This window comes from Lithobates pipiens, unplaced genomic scaffold, assembly GCF_037356315.1.
Source record: "Lithobates pipiens isolate NorthernLeopardFrog02 unplaced genomic scaffold, aLitPip1_a1.2 Scaffold_1, whole genome shotgun sequence".
In the NCBI taxonomy this organism is placed as follows: Eukaryota; Metazoa; Chordata; class Amphibia; order Anura; family Ranidae; genus Lithobates; species Lithobates pipiens.
The window spans coordinates 10,318,179-10,338,539 of record NW_027507685.1 but is presented as its reverse complement, the minus strand read 5'-3'; the positions used below and the strand labels follow the sequence as shown (position 1 = coordinate 10,338,539).

Sequence of the window (20,361 nt, the reverse complement as noted above, 5' to 3'; positions counted from 1 at the left end):
AGAATGCAATAATCGGATCTCATACTCACACGATCTGATTCCATTGCAGGGGGGGGGGGGGTCCTGCACTTTCTTTGTGCAGATTTGAGCCATACAAATTAATGGGTCAAATTGCACAGCACAGAAAATTGGATGCAATTTGAATAGCAATGCAGTGAGATTCCTATCCGAATCACATGTGGAGTTCAGCACTGCATATATGTGAACCCAGTCTTAAGATGAGAACAGGAGCGTGGAGTGGAGTGAACGCACAACACTTCCAACTAGTAACTCAGCAAAATCTATTATTGGTCACTTTGCATAGATCCATGGAAAAGAAGGAAAAGAGAAGGAAAAGAGGGGGGAAAAAACCCAGCACCCGCTGGTTCCAATAAAGAACTAGCTCCAGATGCTCAGCCTCTCCACAGCTTACCACATATACTCTAGTATAAGCCGAGGCACCTAATTTTACCACAATAAACTGGGAAAATGTATTGACTCGAGTAAAAGCCTAGGGTGAGAAATGCAGCAGCTACTGCAAGTGGAAAAGAGGGCAAACAATGCCCATCTGCAGCCTCACTGCTCATCTGCATGCCTCACGTAGCTGATCTCCAGAACAACGGCGACGTGACATGCAGTCTAATCAGCGACCGTCCAGTGTAACAAAGCCCTGCCTCCTCCTTGTCCGTTACCGAACACCGATTCAATTTCCCAGCAGTGAGTCAGTGTTCCACCTATCACGGACGGAGGCGGGGCTTTGTTAAACTGGACGGCTGCCGACTAGACGGCATGTCACAGCGACGGGAGATCAGGGGCATCAGGCTGCACAGTGAGGCAGGGAGACTAGAGTATAACCTGAGCGGGGTAGGTGTTTTTAGCACAAAAAAGTGTGCTAAAAAACTAGGCTTATACTCGAGTATATACGGTACTCATGAATCATGAATCATACTTTTTCAGAGACTGGTTCACAACTGGGGCTGTTCCACGGCTCTGGACCAAGCTAAAAAGGATCCTGCTGCAGCCCAGTGCTCAAATGTCACATTACAGACAAAGACACTACAAACTTCTGTCCAGAAAAACTAGATGCATCCTCCAAAATTTTTGCTGAAGTTACACTGCTCCTAGTGGAGGACCATGCCCTAGCAGCATGTAACAAAACCTTGAAACCACTTCGATACCGGGCCTATTCTGGCACTCCTCTCATAAGTGTAAAAATCATAATTTTTTTCCTAGAAAATTACTCAGAACCCCAAACATTATATATTTTTTTAGCTAACACCCTAGGGAATAAAATGGGCGCCGTTGCAACTTTTATCTCGCACGGTATTTGCGCAACAAATCTTCAAAATTTTTGGGGAAAAAAAAATGAACAACAAAACAGTAGCCCATTTTTTTTCTATAATGTGAAAGATGTTACATGGCGTAAATAGATACACAGGTCACGCTTTAAAATTGCACTCACTCATTGAATGGCGCCAAACTTCGGTACTTAAAAATCTCCATAGGCAACACTTTAACATTTTTTACAGGTTACCAGTTTACAGTTACAGAGGAGGTCTAGTGCTAGAATTGTTGCTTGTGCGCCAACGCACGCAGCAATACCTCACATTTGTGGTTTGGATGGAGTTTAGATATATGTGGACGGGACTTTCTCGCCAGTAAGAACAAACAAGCGGTGGAACTGCCGATATGATCGTTCTTATGGTGCACAGACTACTCGCCGTCATATGACCTTGGGCTGGAAGTTGTTAAAGAAAAAAAAAATCAATCTTGAAAATAAAAATCGCTAACATTTTCTCAGAGAATAGATGTTGACCCTCCCAGGAAAATAGAACAAAAAAAGAGGGGGGGGGGGTACTGAGGGATAATAAAAACTCTTCAGCTGCTTTTTTATTTTACTGTTCAGTTTCCCCTGTAGGTAGCAGTATAATTCAACTATCTGAATCCTGTATCCCTGAAAGAATGAGAAAACAAATAAATTTTTTTTTTTTTACAGTGAATGCCTAAACTCTTATAACCTTTGTGTGTACTGCACAGATTTCAGTGCCCAGCTCTCTTCTGTAGACTAAATTGTGTTCTATAATCCAAATTAGAGTAAGCAGCCCAATGTGAAACCTCCGTTCTTCCACAGATGGAGTGCAGTGAGATTAAAGAGGAAGTAAACTCTCCCACTCTGATGCTTCTCTTCATTTAGTCCATTATAATAATTATGAGACTATAGCCACTGTAATCCAACCCAAAATTGCATATTACTGTTTAAAGAAAGTTTAAAAAACTTGTTTCCAGGGGTTAGGCAGCACCATCTTAAGTATTGTTTTCTTAGTCCACAGTGGAGTGTATTTCTGCCCTTACATTGAGCACTTCCTGTACTGTTAACCAAGCCTCCTTCTAAATCCAACGTTTCTATGGCAACCCTGCTTCCCTGTTCATAGCTGACTTATTTTATTTCATAGTATTTACTTGTGCTGATGTCTAATGTTTGCCTTTGTCAGTCTTATCAGCTTCAGCTGATAAGACTGCAGTACGGCCAAGTTTACACTGCATGTCATGTCACATGGTGTGTAGGAGGAAGCTCTGAATGATTCTGAAGTCTCCAGGGAGTTCAGTGGTGTGCTGTAGGAAGTCCTGATAACAGATAGAAAATCGCATAGAGAGTGTGCCGTAAATCAGGGGAGATCGGGGCATGCTCAGTGACTTCATTCTAAAGAACAAAAAGGATTACAACAATACTAAGCAAGTAAGGAGATATCTACAAGCAGTGTTCATTGGGGTTTTTTATGCTGATTTACATGGGACAAAGTTGTAGGGGAGGGTTTACAACCACTTTAAGCGTTGCCACATTTTCCTAAGAGCTGCAATATATTACATTTCTGTTCTTGGGTTTAGGTACATTTTAAATCACAGCTTATTTATATAAAAAGCATAACAAGTAGTCTTTTGTCTTCAGAATTACCCTTTTCCCAGTTCCTCTACCAACTGGCGGATGGCATTCAGCAGCTTGTCGAATTGTACAGAGCATTATTTCAATTAGTGCACTTTCTTGCCGATCCGTGAGTGCTGCAAAAAACAAAAACAAAAAAAAAAGGTAAAGTACATTCTATATATTAAAATATTATGGTGAAACACATATGCAAGAAAAATTCTTACTGTATCAGATTCAACAAGAGAAACATTGCTGCCAGTATTATTATTTTTTTTGATGAAAAAAATTGATTTTTGGTTCATCTGTAAAATCTTTTTCAAAGAAAAATTTCCATATCCGTTACAATAGGGTTATGCTGCCACTTTAAGGCGACTGAAATTGGGCACAGACAGAAAAAAAAAAGAAAAAAAGAAGAGGGGAAATCTCCCGGCACAACCCCTCCCATCTAGATATAGCTTCAGGTTTTGTAATAAGCCATAGAATAATTAAGGAAAAGGGGAGGAATCCCTGTATCCATCCCATGACATGACATAAGGGCATCTTCATATCCATTATGATAAGGATGTCCCAAAGCACTGAATGAGGGGGAGGGCAACACGACAATAAGTTAACAGACCACAATTAAGTCCATGTACAAAAAAGGTACACACCAAGGAATGAGAAACAATGGGTCACTGAAAGAGGACCACTGATGCTGAAATCTAACCTTTAATGCCCCCAAGACACTGTTTAAGGGGCCTAAAATGAAACTGGGCAAAGGGCATTTTCTTGAGGGAGGCTACAATCTTTCCCAGAACTCTCATGTAAAATGAACCAAGGGATTTGTCGGATTTGAGCAAATCCACCTGAGCCCTCAGAGCAAGATATTTTTGTCCAGAAGAAGGAACAGTCTCACTTGGATGGTATCAAGGGTCAGGCCAAAATATTCCAACCTCTGGGTTAGAGGCTAAGGCTAATGCAAATTCATTAACCATCTAAGCCTATCCAGAGTGTGCACTGTGTGATATACATTGGTCTCTAGCAGAAAAGTGGAGCGCTCCCTCAGAAGTCATTCACCCAGATATCCTATAATAGGGATATTCAGAAATAATAGAACCGGAGGAAGAACCTTGGTGAACACGCTGGAAGTTGTGGACAGGACAAAAAGCAGGATGACAAACTGATATAGCAGGCCTCCACCCTAAACCATAGAAACCTCTGGTTACGTAAAAAAAAGAAGAGAAGTCGCTATTAACTGCATTAATTCCATATGAAAACATCTTACACTCACAGAAATTTAAAGTTTCTTGAGATACAAAATGGGATGATCACCACCATTTTTGTTTTAGAACTGTAAAAAGGTTTGGGTAGAAACCGCATAACCTTTTGCCCTCTGGAACAGATCACTTCTGGAGATAGAAGATATGAACAATAAATCTTTGAGGAGTCAAAGAAAGATTTGAAAGCCTAAAAGTGTGGATAAGGAAGCTGTGAAATTTCCAGCTTGTAGCCTTGAGCCACCGTATTACTGACCCACTCTGCAATAACCACCTCCCAAACCTCCACAAAGGCCTGCAATCATGCCCCCAAACAAGGGGTCCACTCTTTATCCATCGCAGCAGGCTTTGCTGCAAAGGACCTTAAACGAGCGACTCTTCTGGGCCCATATAGCACCCTACCGGTTACCAGTTTACAAGGCAATATACCCATTATGCAGGGTCCAGTGGCAACCAGCAAAATTACGGGCAGGTCCAGTTATCTTCAGATGACAGCATAACTTTTGTAAAGGATACGAAGATATCTTGTGTTCTGGGATGTAAGATTTAAAAAAAAATAAGTCATTGAACGTCCTAAAACCAAGAAACTTGGTGTATTAGATAATAGACAATTTCATGAAAAGACAGTATATACAGTTTATAAGCTTCAGCAGGACTTGCCAGTCCTCCAAATCTTTTTACACAAGTTCCTGTAATCTGTGATGGGTACAGTTTGTAATACAGTCTACCTACTAGATAATAAAAGACATTCTGAAATGTTAACATGTGTAGCAGTGTAATTAGAAATAGTAGCAGTAGACAGGGATTCCTGTTAGGTGATAGACTGAGTAAGCACAAAACCATAGCGGTACACTGAAAGTGAACTCTACAGTTGTGATGGATGGATGAGCTCCCATCGGTGTATCTTAGATGGCCGAGCCAATTGTTTAATTTATCAGATGCACAGGATAGCACAGGCCCCTTTCACACCAGCGGACCGATCATGTCCACCTGCCTGTCCGTAGGCAGGCCTGATATGACCAACCATTGTTCTCTATGGGGCGATGGATGTCAGCGGACATGTGTCCGCTGACACCTGCCAGGCATCTGATCAAATCTGCTAAAAAAAATAGGACGAACGGCAATAAGTTTGCCACCCGTTCAGCAGATCAGATAGGATGACAATCGGATGGAAACAGACATGCAGTCCGTTTCTATCCAATGACCCAATAGAGGAGAGGGGGCTGCGTCCGTGTCCGCTCTGCATAGCGAAGTGGACATGGACCTGTCAGCTGCCTGCTCAGAGAGACCCACTGTTGAGCAGGCGGATTCCACTTGGACAGATCAGCTCCATCTGAAAAGGGACCATAAGGTTTCATTAACCACTTGCTTATTGAGCACTTATACCCCATTTCTGGCCAGGCCAATTTTTCAGCTTTTAGTGCTCTCACTTTGAATGGCAATTGCACGGTCATGCAATGCTGCATTCAATTTTTATAATTTTTTTCACACAAAAATATCTTTTAGTGGTATTTATTTCCCACAGCGTTTTTTTACTTTTTGCTAAAAAAAAAAAAAAAAAAAAAAAAAAAAAAAGAAGACCAAAAAAAATTTTCTTATAAAGTTTTGCAAACAGGTTCTTTTCCTCCTTCACTGATAAGCGACACTGATGAGGCACGGATTGATGGCACTAGAGAGCACTAAGGGAACTGATGTCCCTCTAACAAACGGGCAACAAGTGAGTAAACTACACAAATATTGTAAAATCACAGGCCCATATAAATATATAAGATATAGTAATACTACTGATATATTGTATATGCTAACAGTGAACGTGAGACCTAAATCATTTGACTTACTATGTCACCACTTGATGTTAATCTTAAGCTCCAATCAAAACTTTTTTTGTGTGTGCTTTGGAAAGAGTCAGAATGGGTTTAGACATCTATCAAGTTGTTTTTCTGCCTGCCCCAGTAAAGGTTTTCTTTTACTTTCAGTGTTGTCATAGAGGAAGAAAATTAATCCATCCATCCTGCGTTCAAACTACGTCACGGAGGTGGGCCTTCTTCTAAGGCACTGAACAGGTAATATGTTTTGCATTTCTGCTGGAAGCATACTCCATACTGTATAGTCAGCACAACCATAAAAGCTGTCATCAACAGCTCCTGCACTAATAGAAGCCATGATCACGTTGAATAGCTATCACACTGGTCCCCCAGTAAAACCCACATTCTTCCAACTCTGAATGGAGAAAAACATTAATTTTCAATTTTTTCTTCTAGGCAAAGAGGAAAAAATGGAAAAAAACTTAAACCAAAAAAAAAAAGTTACAAGTACAAAAAAATAAAAAATAAAAACTTACCTGTAAATTGCGATCTCAAGAGTACAAATATAGGGACACAGGCAGAGTACTTATACACCATAGGTTATATGCATGTACCTTCTGGTGACTGGACACTTGCAAAGCTTTAGGGGCACCCCCTGGACACCTTTCCTATAACCCTACACCACTCTACAAAGAAAGTAAGGGAGGGTGTCCTGTAGTATATTGCAAGATATGTAATATACAGCCAAGTCAAAATTCCTTGAATCTTAAATGTACAGTTCAGGACACAGGCAGAGTATTCATACACCATAGGAAGTCCACAAGCATCAAAGCGAAGGGGTGTGCGACAATGAGGCCAAGTAAACTGTGCCAACAGGCCCGACAAAGGTCAAAAGACCAAACCTCAGACAGCTGCATCAGCAGAAAAACGGATGCCCAGCTGGTAAAACGCTCAGGAATCTCCCACTGCTCTAGTTGAGTGGACATGTAAAAAGTGCAGGAGGAGGTTTCTATTTCAGAATGCAAGTTCTTGCACTCAGACTTCATAACTATTGTGCAATGGTGTAGCCTCTGTAATAGGAAGTCCTGCCTCCTGGGCCACCATTGGACCACTGTTCTGTCTATCATAGGAGATTCGCACTGTATGTAATCTGTTGGCGCTCGTCCCGCCCCCCTCCTTGTCCCCTCTAGGCTGCATTTATGTGGACTGATGAGGCTGCAGATAGGCATTAATCAGGCTGCATTGACGGCAATGACCCTTATTTTACTTCAAAGTTCCTTATTTAAAATTTAAGTTTTTTTTCCTGAAACTTCCCTCTTAAAATGAATATGCGCGTTATATGCCTGTGCGTGTTATACGCCTATAAATACGGGATATATCTGATTCTGCACAGAATAGCTGGCCTGTAGCCGTAAATCTGCTGTCGGACGATCGGCAAGTGGTTAAAAGGAAAGCGTCTCCCAGTTCTGTTTGGCCTGACCGTGAACAAAAAGACTACTTTGCATTAAAGTAAGGGGGTTGTGGGACTTTCAGAGTAGTTCTGTGCATGTCACCAGGTAACAACCCCTGCGATTATCTCTTTAGCGCCATTATCGCACATCTTTTTGTTTTTCCTCACCCTTCCGCTCTTTTGGAAACTGCATGATCTCCATGCGATTTTTAAACTTTTTATTCTCTCTTCTCTTTTGTGGTATATGGTTTCTTTCACTTAGTATCCACTACACTTTTCCAGGCAACAATGGGTGTTGGCTTCTTAGCCATGATTATATGTATGGGAGGAGCTCAGGGAGTGTTGGGTGTTACTCATACCCCCACTGGCTTTTCTTCTTGCAGATCAGATCTCAGCGCATGTCTCTGTGTGATGTCACCAGGTAACTATTCCTGTGATTTCCTCTCTATCACCAAGACTGCTTTTCTTCACCCTTTCCACTTTGGGGTACTGCATGATTTTCATGCGATTTTTCACTTTTTATTTTCTTTGTGATATACGATTCCCTTCACTTTGTATCTACTACGCTTTTCACTTTTTCAGGCAATAATTGGTGTTGGTTTATAGCTCATAAATACTGTATGTATATAATGGTACTATTCACAAATATTGGTTCAATATCATTTACGCTACAGGACATACCTGAATTGTTTCATCCTTGCCTAATACATTTGGAGGGTGCTCCTGGGGTGCATTTGTGCTCTTTCTTCCTCCTTGGATTCATTCCCTCAGCTCCTGGTATAGACTTGATGATCCTGACTTGCAACGCTTATTTAGAACTATTTATACGCAAGTATTCCAGGGAGATACAAATCTGGTTTCCCCTTGCCCCACCTTCTTTCTCACTATCTGGGCAAAACATCAGATCTCATTTGGTACCTTTTTAAGATATGCTATGCGTTTGCTCCCAATGAGTGGCAACTGGCCACAAAGCGCATCGAGCCTATCAACATCATCATGTTCCCAACACATAGCTTAACCTTAACTGTGCTTCATTTGCTTCCTATAACACATTTGTATCCATTACTCAAAAAAGCATTGGCTTTTTATACTAGTTACTTCCATGGGATACTATGCGATTTCAGATGTGTGCATGTACATACATGAATTCTTCTTTGTATGCCACTGCCTTGTGTATATAGCTATGTTTATATGTCAATTAAACAATTTTACAATATCTCCTACCAAGTGTCTTGTGCCTCACTCAAAGTCCCAAAAAACCCTTTCTTACTTTGCATTAAGGAACCTCTAGGGCAGTGATGGTGAACCTTTGGCACAAGGATGGGGGAAGAGAAATAGCACAAAGGTTTTTTCTGGGCAAATTTTTTGGTCCGTTAGGGCTCATTCAGAGGGATGATCAGTCCCATCTTCTGTACAAAGCCGCAGGTAGGTTTAATTCCAAGGTGGCACTTTGAAATAAGTTGGTTTTGTGTCACTGTTTGGGCACTTAGGCTCAAAATAGTTCATCATCACAACTCTAGTAGAATATCCTTGATAGGTTTAAAGTTAGCTTCTACAGCGTAGAGAACCAAACTGAGATCTCAAGGAACCACAGGGTGCTGCAATGGGATCACAGTACAAGATACCCCTTGAAGAAAGGTTCTTAAAAGGCAGAGTTAAGCCAGAGGGCTTAAAAAAACAAAAAGGTGACTTGACCTTTGGGAGTGCTTAAAAGTGTTTGTTACCCCAAAAAGTCATATTCCTGATATGTGTCGGTTGTGCCACGAGCCCGTGTTAAAATGTAACCAGTTTTCTTTGCAGTGCTTCCTTTGTGTGAAATACCTAGTGATTCTGTGAATTCCCCTGCTCTCCTATTGTAAACTGACTATGCTAGGCATGGCAACAAATCCATCCCAGTGTGGTCAGTTTTATGCTGGGAGCACAGCCTGCCAGTCCTCCAATGGCCAAGACTTACGCGCCCCCCTCCCCCCTGCACAGTTAATCACTGGGGAGATCAGTGCATATCTCTTTGCCTCTTGATGATACACACCTGCATTCTACACTTCCACCTCTCTAAGCCCCTTATGAACAGTGAGGGGAAAAATGTATTTGATCCCCTGCTGATTTTGTACGTTTGCCCACTGAAAAGAAATGATCAGTCTAAAATTGTAATGATAGGTTTATTTAAACAGTGAGAGACAGAACAATAAAAACAAAAACAAAAAATATCAAGAAAACCGCATTTCAATAAAGTTCTAAAGTGATTTGCATTTTACTGAAATAAGCATTTAAGCCCTTTGCAAAACATGACTTAGCACTTGGTAGCAAAATCCTTGTTGGCAATAACAGAGGTCAGACGTTTCTTGTAGTTGGTCACCAGGTTTGCACACATCTCAGGAGGGATTTTGTCACGCTCCTCTTTGTGGATCCTCTGCAAGTCATTAAGGTTTCGAGGCCGATGTTTGGTAACTTGAACCTTCAGCTCCCTCCACATATTTTCTATAGGATCACGGTCTGGAGACTGGCTAGGTCACTCCAGGACCTTAATGCACTTCTTCTTGAGCCACTTCTTTGTTGCCTTGGCCGTATGTTTTGAGTCACTGTCATGCTGGAATACCCATCTACAACCCATTTTCAATGCCCTGGCTGAAGGAAAGGAGGTTCTCAACCACGATTGGACGGTACATGGCCCCCCGTCCATCATCCCTTTGATGCAGTGAAGTTGTGCTGTCCCCTAAGCAAATCAATTGATAACTTTTTTGAAATGCGTTTTTCTGGATATTTTTGTTGCTATTCCATCTCTCACTGTTAAAATAAACCTGCCATTCAAATTATAGACTGATCATTCCTCTGTCCATGGGCATATGTACAAAATTACCAGGGGAATCAAAAACTTTTTTCCCCTCACTGTAGCTGTGAACAGGAGCCATGTGATCACCTATTATATACACGCACATACAAATTTTTTGCCTTGTATTTCGGGTCTTAAACTGAATGGGTTGTATTCACAGGTAAGGCTTCACATACTTAGAGGCCAAGTTCTGGTTAAGACCCGGTTTGTAGAAAGACTAGAATATGAGGCACATAATATTCTGAGATATAAAAGATCTTCCCAGATCTCTTTCCTTGCTTTTAGCAATGTAGGAAAAAAAAAAATGCAGAAACTCACCTGATATTTAAGATCTGGGAATAAAAACCAATGTCACTAAAGCTAGTGACAAAGCGGCAGAATGGAGTAAAAGATCATGAGGTAGCAGACCTGATTGTCAGAAGTCTGAGGTGTCCGCTTATAAAGCAGTGAACGGCGGTGATCCAGAGGATCGCCACTGATCACAGTCCATAAACAGTTTATAGCACAGAGATAACCGGGGGAAAGTGTTTGAACACGTTCTCCCGACGATGATCTCCACAGACAGAGAATGCTCATTGACTGACACAGCAATGGCCAGATTTATGAAGCTGCGATCTAAGTGCTCCACTGGCGATCTGTGTCAGAATTCACACTCCCAAATTAACCAGCTCAGAGGTGGAGAATCGGAGAGTGAAGAGTGAATCCCGGGGGATCTGAGGGGGAAGGAGGAAGATTTTTAACTTCCTTCTACCTCATTCAGACCCCCCCCCCCCCCCCCCAACACTGTAATCATGTCCTTCTCTCATATTTATGTGTATACATATAGATATAATGTGTATTTTATATATATATATATATATATATATATATATATATATATATATATATATATATATATATATATATATATATATATATATATATATATATATATATATGGGACTGGTTATTTTATTAACATTAACCACACTGTCAGTGTACTGAGCAGTGATAATTTGTCACTGGTTAATAAAACTGACATCTAGGTGTTTCTATGAATTTCTGGTGCTGAAATCTCGTAAAATCTCACGAGATTCCACCATCAGGGGGCCGTTCTCCACTGTTGGAAGCATTTGTAGATGGCCGCACTACTCCAAAGTTGAGGCGATCTACTCTGCTTCATAAACAGGCACACATTAGAGAAAAGATCTCTTCTGTGAATGCCAGAGAATGAAGCAGTGAATAGATTTCACTGCTTCATAAACAGACACCTGAGTATGTCTGTGTACCAGGTTATTCTGGGTCAGTATGGTGCAATTAGAATCACAGTTTCCCCCTCTTGCTCTATTCTCTTCAGCAGATGATGTAGGATTCACACTGGGGGAAAGACAACTAGCCTGAACAGAGACCATGGTATTTATTAAGGCATCTGAGACAAGAGCTAAAGAAACCCTGGCTCTGGCAACAAATGGAGGTAGTTTTGATTTTTAATCTGCAGGCTAGAATGTCCACATCCAGCATTTCCAATTTTTGGCATATTAGATTGAAGGCATTTAGAGAAAGAGCACGTTCCCCCTTGATTTAGGCAATGATGGTCAAGATAGTATGGTTGATGTAAGTCAGTGTCATGGCATTGTCTGACTGCACCCTGATTGGGTACAGTCTGAGCGCTCTGAGCTCCAAGATATTGATGGGGAAGTAAAGACTTTCCCACTGTTACCAGCCTGTCACCTGGGTGACTTGAGTCCTGAAGAGGGCAAGCAGAGGTGCATAGACCTTTGTGAACATTGGGAGGAGAGGGTGGGCTGACAGGCAGTGTGACAAATTGGAAGTGGTTGCCTGTCACTGCGAAAGCAGACGGCACTGATGAGGTGAGTAAATGGGAACATGCAGATATACATCTTGGATGTCCACTTAAAGCGGAGTTCCACCCAAAAATTTAACTTCTGCTTTTCAGAATCCTCACCCCCTCCAGTGTCACATTTGGCACCTTTCGGGGGGGGGGGGAGAGCAGATACCTGTTTAATCTAGGCATCTGCTCCACTTCCGGCCATAGATAGCCGCAGTATCCGCGGATATCTATCCCTTATATTTGGTGCCTCGTCTCTAACACCCCCCCCCCCCCCATCTTCTGGGAGACACGTGTCCCAGAAGTCAGAAGGGACCAGTTGGGTTGCGCATGAGCAGTAGGGAACAAGGCTGTGATGCTGCAAGTCTTAATTTCCTTGATTGCCTTACCGAAGATGGCAGCGCATCCACCCGAGGGAAAGATCGGCTTCGGGTGACATCGCAGGTGTCCTGGACAGGTAAGTGTCCATATTTTAAAAGTCAGCAGCTGCAGTATTTCTAGCTGCTGACTTAAAAAAAAAAATAATAATATCGGAGGAACTCCGCTTTAAAGGCAGATACTGAAAAACAAGTAAAGAAAAATTCCCTGTGGGATTTTTTTAGCAGCAATTTGAGAGACACAAAATTTCATAAAAATCCAAAAGTTTTTTCAAATTGCCTGCTTCTGACTGAGATCGCGCCGTTGATTTCTGGCTGAAGCAGGACATACATATTATGAGATCAGGTAAGGAAGGCTATGGGCACTTATTGGCTTATGGCGTCTGATCCTCAAACTTAATTTTTAGTCTCTAATTGGTTTCCTTTATTAATTTTTTTTATTGCTTAGATGTCAGGCTTCTTTGCAAAAAGAATTACTTTTCATAACAGCTTACCAGCAGGTATTTTTTATGGATTCTACTATATCATTGTCACACTTCCCCTTTCACACTCGCTTTACTTTAAGGCATTCAGTCCCTTCCCTTCACTTTCTTAATTCATATTCACGAATATTGTTTAATTATGGCACATCATTTTATCTTTTTCCTCATATTACCTTTTTTTCTATTTGTTTTTTAGCCTATTATCTATGGTGTCACACTCACGCAGATTCACATATCCTGCACCCATTTCCACCTCACTTTTTATTTCTCGCAACACTATTGAATAATTAATTATAGTCCTGATTAGACTACATACAACTCCACATATTTTGGAACCTTAGCACATAGTAGATATAGATGGACATATTACTCAATCGTTTCCTTTTTGTCATTAAATTGAATTCATTTTTATACCGGCCCACTAAACCCCCTTTTCTTTTTTAGTATATATTCTATATCCACATATATATATTATACATTTTTTATAATATAATTTATTTAATACAAATTTTTTTAGGTGCAACCCCCCACTCTCCTTGCCAGGTGGTGGGCGCTGCATAGTTTCGGGACCGCTTGTAGGTCTCAAAGGGGTTCCGGTCGCACAACCCCACCCCAGGAGGTTCGTTACGGACATGGTCAGCGGTGCAGTGGAGTCCAGGATCACCTCTGAGGGAAATTGACGATTTTAATGAAAGTCTCTGGTTTAAATGCATGTTTTTGATGGAAAGGGTAAATATATTCTTATGTAGACACTCAAATTGTTGCTTTAGTGAAGTTTAATACTTATAATTATCCATTTGCTGTATCAACAGAAATACGAAAAAATCCCTGAAGAAGACAGTTATTAGTCCCAGGTTGAAATGCATTGGGGTATTTCCATACATCAAATGGTTCTCTGAATTATGAATATGGGAACTACAGGTTAGGATTATTTATTGAATTCATAGATAATTATTTCTTATGAGAGATTGTATATATTTCCTCATCAATACTTGCATAATGCCTGTATATACCAGAGCTCATATTTTAACCATGTTCATTTTTTCATGATGTATTTCATCATTTGGTGTTAAATAAAAACTTTTGGATTTTTATGAAATTTTGTGTCTCTCAAACTGCTGCTAAAAAAAACCCCACTGGGAATTTCTCTTTACTTATTTTTCACCTTATATTGGGGTGCAGCTTCCCCAGACTCACTTTGTATGTCCATCTCCCTCTTTGCAGCTACTAACCTTGCAGACTCCGTGCGAAAATTTGCATTTCGAGGAATGTGTTAAAGGATCTTAAATCCAGCATAGTATTAATAGCTTCTTTGGGTAGAATCTTTTGAACGTGTCGTGTTACTGGCACAACAACTCCCTGGGATAAGAGATAGTTCAGGGCATTCTGCAAATGTAACTGCCCTTGGCCATTTTGGTTGATTTTAATGAAGAAAGCAGGGAGGGGGTAGAGTCTTCAACTCTATGTTGTACCCTTTTGAAATCACCAATTGAACGCACAGGTCTGGGATGTCTGGAACCTAGAAAGCACTAGCACAAAACTGAGGACCCATGGAGTAAAGCTGGATTACAGGGGTGGTGAGTCTTCCAGAGCTTTGCCAAGGTCTGATCACCTTAAGATACATGCCTAAAATCCATGGGGTATGAATAACACTGCCTGCGTGCTGTAAAATTAAGATATACAAGTTTTTTTCCATTGTTCCTATGGGCTAGAAGTAGCAGCAGATTTGTTTTGACTGTATCCTTACACAATTATGGAAGCTTGAGTAGCTGTTTTACAATAGGTCAATCAAAAATTAATTTTTAAAATCCTTCTGCAGCATCAACCAAAAAATACTTACGCTCCTCGCCATTTAAAGGGTCATCCAACAGCAAGCTATTCATACACTCCCAATCCTTTAGCAAGTCTGTGGCACAGTCCCACATGCTGTCTACAAGGTATGCAGCATGTTCATGCAACTATAAAATGAGATAAATACAGTTTCAATGATTTAAAAAAAAAAACTGCTTAATTGCAAAGATGCAAATGAGTTTACGTCTTGGCACAGAAGAAATATACATCTAAATAGGTACAGTACAGAAAAAGAGCTTAAGCAAAAAGAAAAAATCCTATTTAACCACTTCGCCTCTCACACCTGTTGGCTCCCTATGGACAAGAGCATTTTTTATATTTCTGCTATAGAGCTATTTCAGCAATAACTAATGTTTTTTAGGTTAACAAGGTAATACATATATGGTTTAAGGACAAAACAAGGCTCTCTTTTCATGATATTGTCTTGCAACAATGATTTTTTTTCTCACAATCCTTGGACAATAAAGCACAACAAAAATGCACTTTTTTGCAGTTTTAGTTTAAAAATAAATGGTGTTACTGCAGATAAAATGTGCACATTTTATTCTGTAATTTTTTTTCTGTTTAGAATGACACTACAATTATGATTCCGGTACAAATCATTACAAAGTTACAAAAGAAATCACGTTTATTTACAAATTTTTCCCTTTTTTAATTGGGAAGTTGGGAAATGTTCAAATATAAAAATTAAAGTGGTTGTAAAGGCACAGGGTTCTTTACCTTCATGCATTCTATGCATAAAGGTAAAAAAGCTGTGTGCATCAGCCCCTACCCCGAGCCCCCCTAATACTCACCTGAGCCCTCTCTCGATACAGGGATGTGCACGAGAGCCTTGCTTCTCCAGGGACTCGCACTCTTGATTGACTTTTGGCAGCAGTGGAAGCCATTGGCTCCTGCTGCTGTCAATCACAGCAAGCGAGCCAATCAGGAGATGGCGGGGGCCACGCTGCGACTCTGTGTGAATGGACACACAGCTGCGGCTCGGGAGTGCGCTTGCTTGGGTACACTGCATGCTGTGGGGGCACCCAGTAGGAAGCAAGAGCCAGGAGTGCCGGCGGGGGACTTGAGAAGAGGAGGATCTGGACTGCTCTGTGCAAAAGTACTACACAGCAGGTAAGGTTAAAAAAAAAAAAAAAAAGTTTAAATGAAAGTAAAATAGTTAAGAAAATGAGACCTTAATTAGGGCTTATTAGGGTATACAAAAGGGTTAAAAATGCTATTCTGGCTATACTTGTCCTGGGGACCACATGAGTGCAGTTCGTTTTGCACTCCTGTGACCAGTTTTCAGCCAACTGCAGGCTAAAGTCAGCTGTAAGCTGACGTCACTCAGCCAAGCCAGGCTTGGGAAAGATCTTAACTTTATAGTCGGTATTCACCTGAAGTCGAAGCCTGAGCACTGGAGAGCAAAGCGAACAGTCAAAGGCTCACTGAAGGTTGAGAACTGAGCAATTAACAGTCTTTGATTGCTCAGTTCTCAGTCTCAGAGTCGGCAGGGGGGGGCAGGTGGTACATCGGATCGATGCTGAATCCATTTAAGCGGGTATAAATGTTTTGTTTCCCACAAGCCCATACTTGTCTTTTAATAAGGGGTTAAACAGAAAACTCTTTTCACCTCCCCACCAGCACACCGTCCCATTATGAAAGCATCCACTGAAATGAATGGGAAGCAGTTTTCTGGAGCCTTTTAGGTGCCATTTTTAATGCGAAAGCGCCTCAGTGTGAAAAGGGTCTTACGGACTTCAGCTGCAGTTTATCCCTTTGATTTTCAGATGAATGAACAGAATGATAGAAAAGTAACATTATGTTACTTTATATTTCCCTATATACCTGTCTGAGCAGTGTTTTTTAAACATAGATTCAGACTGCTTTTTTGAGAGCTGCAAATGCCCACGCTGTCCAAGTACCCAGCAATCCCTGCTTTGATTAATCAAAGCTGACAAATGATGTACACTGCGGGGGGTCCCAGCAGCAGGGCAGAGAAACTAGACATGCTACACACATACTGTGTACAGTGATGACTATTTTTGGGTGTGTATCACACACAAAGGTTGAAAATAAGAGTAAGACCTGTAGCACAACAAAAATGTGGTTCAATCAGATCTGTGAGGGCAAGGCATTGACTAACCAACTCTACTGGATCAGACGACCAGCGATTCAACCTTGGTCAAGGTTAACATACATGCAGATACATTTTACATGTGTAGTTTCAATCTCTGCCCGTAGTTAAAAGATGTTTAAATTGTTCTGTTCAATTCATAAAGTAATACATTTTCAGACACCTGTGAATTTGAGATTAGGCCTCAAAATCTATTCAAGTGAACAGGCAAGAAAAACTTGCAGGATTGCAGGTAACATCAAGGTCCTGCCGAACCAAGCGATTCCAGGATAAGGGTTTTGGTTTACAAAAAGGAATATAAAGTGTTCATAAATTATAATGACTTATGTAACAGCCAACAAATAAGGCAGTGATTAATACATTACCTCACTCTCTAAAAAGAAAAAGACCAATGTCTTGACAAGATTGGCATTTGGGCTAAGCCTTCCCCTTCGTTTTAAAATCCCATCATCTTCAGGCTCCCGACAGCTGAACAATCTAGAAAAAAAATCCAGCCATTCCTTAAATATTTTTGGTGCACATTTACAAATCACATTAAATGATAGTTTTCAGCTCATTTTTCAATGCACAAAGATTCTATATGCAACATCCTAAGAACAATATGGAAAAACATGCTGAAATACCCAAAGTTTCTAATATGCAAACTGTCAGTAACCAAGTCAGAAGAAAACAAAAAAAGGGCAAAACAGTAGCTTATTTCCAAATAAACAGGCTCAGTAGCCGGGTCTTGCCTGTAATCTCAATGTAAAGCATGTTTATTAACTTACTTTTTGTACAGAAATTCTCCTGCTGCAACAGCTACTGGTCGGTGTGCAGAATACACCAAGTGGTAAACATTCTCACAGTCCTCAGCAGTAAGAACTTCATCACTACTTCTACAGAAAAAGCAGAAAAGTAATGTACAATGACAGAACTTTTAACAGTACTTTTTTTTTATTTTACAAAATATCATACAAAACCACATGTTTACTTACATCTTAAATATACATAACATTATCCTTATTCCCCTCCTATCGCACCATGCCTCCAACGCCAAGGGCAATTGTTTTAGCCGTTATTGTCATCCTTTTCGATCATCACCCCCTTCTATTATTAACTTATTACCTCAACATATCTCCACGTCTTTTTAAACGCTTTCTAACTTTCCCATTTATCTTTTCGATCTACCCCTTCTTCCCACCTATTGTCTAAACTCTCCAAATAGTACATTTCATTTATACCAAGTATCCAATCCCGTATTTTAGGGATGTCCACTTCCTGCCATTTTTTCAGAATGAGACTTTTCGCTACATTGATCAGAATGGGGATTATAGTTTTCTATTGTTTAACCGAGCCGTCAACTCCATGGAACAAGCATATCCAGGGATCTTCCGGTATTTGTTGGTAATCTCCTTTATTAGTTGTAAAACCTCCTTACAATATTTTTTGATTGCAGGGCAGTGCCACCATAAGTGTGCCATTGTTCCTGTTGCCTCTCCAGCACTCAGAGGATTTCTCCGGTTGAAATTTACTTATTTTATCTGGCGTCGCATACCACCTTGCCAGGCCCTTATAGTTCATCTCTACCATCTTTACATCTACAGCAGAACTGTGTTAATTTCATGATCTTATCAATAGTGTATTTATTACACATTGTGACCAATTCATTTTCCCATTTTTTGATGTATGGCAGAACCTCCAGATCTTCTCTCGCTGATATTTTGTATATACAGGCTATATTGTTCTTAGATTTTTTTTCTCATATCTTATTGGATGGGGAAGTTTCTCCACAAAGTGCCTTAACTGGAGGTACTGCCATTCATCTATCACCATTAGATCCGTGTCAAGTTTTAATTCTTGATACATGCTCGTTTTTCCCCCCTCTTAATTATATCTTTCAACTGTGCGTTATCTTTTTTTTTTTTAAATCAAATTCTCCACCCATTCTCAAGAAATTTCATAAAGTGTGGAACATTTGGGTGGAATCCATATACTAATGCTGATCCTTCGGATGACTAGTCAACACTTGGATAGGTAATTAACTGTATATATTGTTGTACAACAATACAATTATGCTTCATAAGCGAGGGAGTCTTTTCCCATTTACCAGTTCGCTTTAAAAATGGCTGTTTTAGTTTTAAGAAGAAAAAATGTATTTATATAAAAGACAAGTAAATTAATTGAATACAGGAAAATCAGCTTAAAAAAAAACTCACTGTAAAACCAGCGTTAAGAGCTTTATTGCCTGTACTGCTACATCATACTCCTTATCAAGAGTCATTGATACAATTCTATCCTGCAAAAGAGAAGGATTCCATAATCAGACATTCGGTTAAGAAGTTAAAAAAATAAAATTATAAAAAAAAATAAAAAAATAAAGAGTAAAGTGAAATAAAAATACCTTGAAGCGACTAGTGAACAGCTCTAGTTTGGAGTTTAACTCTCTATTATAATAAAGGCCTTGCAGCGCTGTCAGACATTTCAGCCGAACTTCTCCTTGCTAAAAAAAAAAAAAGTAGAATAGACAAAAACGTAGTGCCCTATTCGTAACAATGTATACGAGGAGGGGGGGGGGGGGACAAAACAAACACACACACACCCCCCAACATCACTTGCAACAACAGGACCAAATCGGGTGTATGACATCAAGCAAAATATATTTAAAAACTGACCCATCTTCCAATTATGTATGTCATACACAAGCACAATGAGTCCTACAACCCTGCATAAGGCTTACCAAAATGAATAACCTCTTCCCTATCCAGATCATTATTGCAATTTAATCACAGCAGGCTATATATACACTGTATCAGTCTATGATTTTCTGCAAAATTAAAGGGTTAAATATTCACACATGTCTTGTCCACCAGACTTTGTTCTTCCTGCCTCTCTGGTCTAAAGTTCAATCCTAGCTATCAGAGCTGAAGAGAAGGTGTGTGGTGGGCATATGAGTAGCATGTTCCTCATTTACATAAACGATTGCTTACCTTATCATGCATTGTCCATCCAACATATTTTAAATAGCTGTCATTTAAGAAGGCATCACTATACATTTTCATCCAAACACCAATCTCTTCTATGCATATAGCTCTAATTTCAGCTATTGCATCTCTAAAAAAAAAAAAAAAAATGAAGAAAAACCATTAAGAAATTGCAGAAGCAAAACAAAGGCAGGATTTTTATTTTTGGTGATACTTTAACATACCGATATCTATGTACAAATACTCCTTTGAAAATTGCATTCATCATGTTCTCTATCTCGTCCTGGTTTTCTTGCAACTGTAAGGGAAATAAAAAAAAGATTTGGTTTTGAAAAAGGAATTGAAATTGCAAAAAAGTGCATGTTTCAAACAAAAGCAACCAGTACACTGTGCAGATGGTATGGTAGAGCAGCACCAGAAAGGATAAAGAGTGGAAGAGCTATTTTTAATAATGAAGGTGGTTGTTCTGACATCAGAGGTGGGTTTAGGAATTGGGAATTAATG

At 40.1% G+C, this 20,361-nt stretch overlaps 1 protein-coding gene across 1 annotated transcript in view; it reads right to left on the bottom strand.

Annotated features, from left to right (window-relative positions):
- STAG2 (STAG2 cohesin complex component) overlaps positions 1–20,361 on the bottom strand; it is a 161,835-nt gene that overhangs the window by 39,485 nt on the left and 101,989 nt on the right. Inside the window, exons 10-17 of the mRNA XM_077478660.1 lie at positions 20,082–20,155; positions 19,864–19,987; positions 19,278–19,376; positions 19,093–19,172; positions 17,665–17,772; positions 17,263–17,374; positions 14,771–14,888; positions 2,933–3,036 (exon numbers count right to left, since the gene is read on the bottom strand). Coding sequence (XP_077334786.1) covers positions 2,933–3,036; positions 14,771–14,888; positions 17,263–17,374; positions 17,665–17,772; positions 19,093–19,172; positions 19,278–19,376; positions 19,864–19,987; positions 20,082–20,155 — 819 coding nt within the window. The remainder of the gene's footprint in view (positions 1–2,932; positions 3,037–14,770; positions 14,889–17,262; positions 17,375–17,664; positions 17,773–19,092; positions 19,173–19,277; positions 19,377–19,863; positions 19,988–20,081; positions 20,156–20,361) is intronic.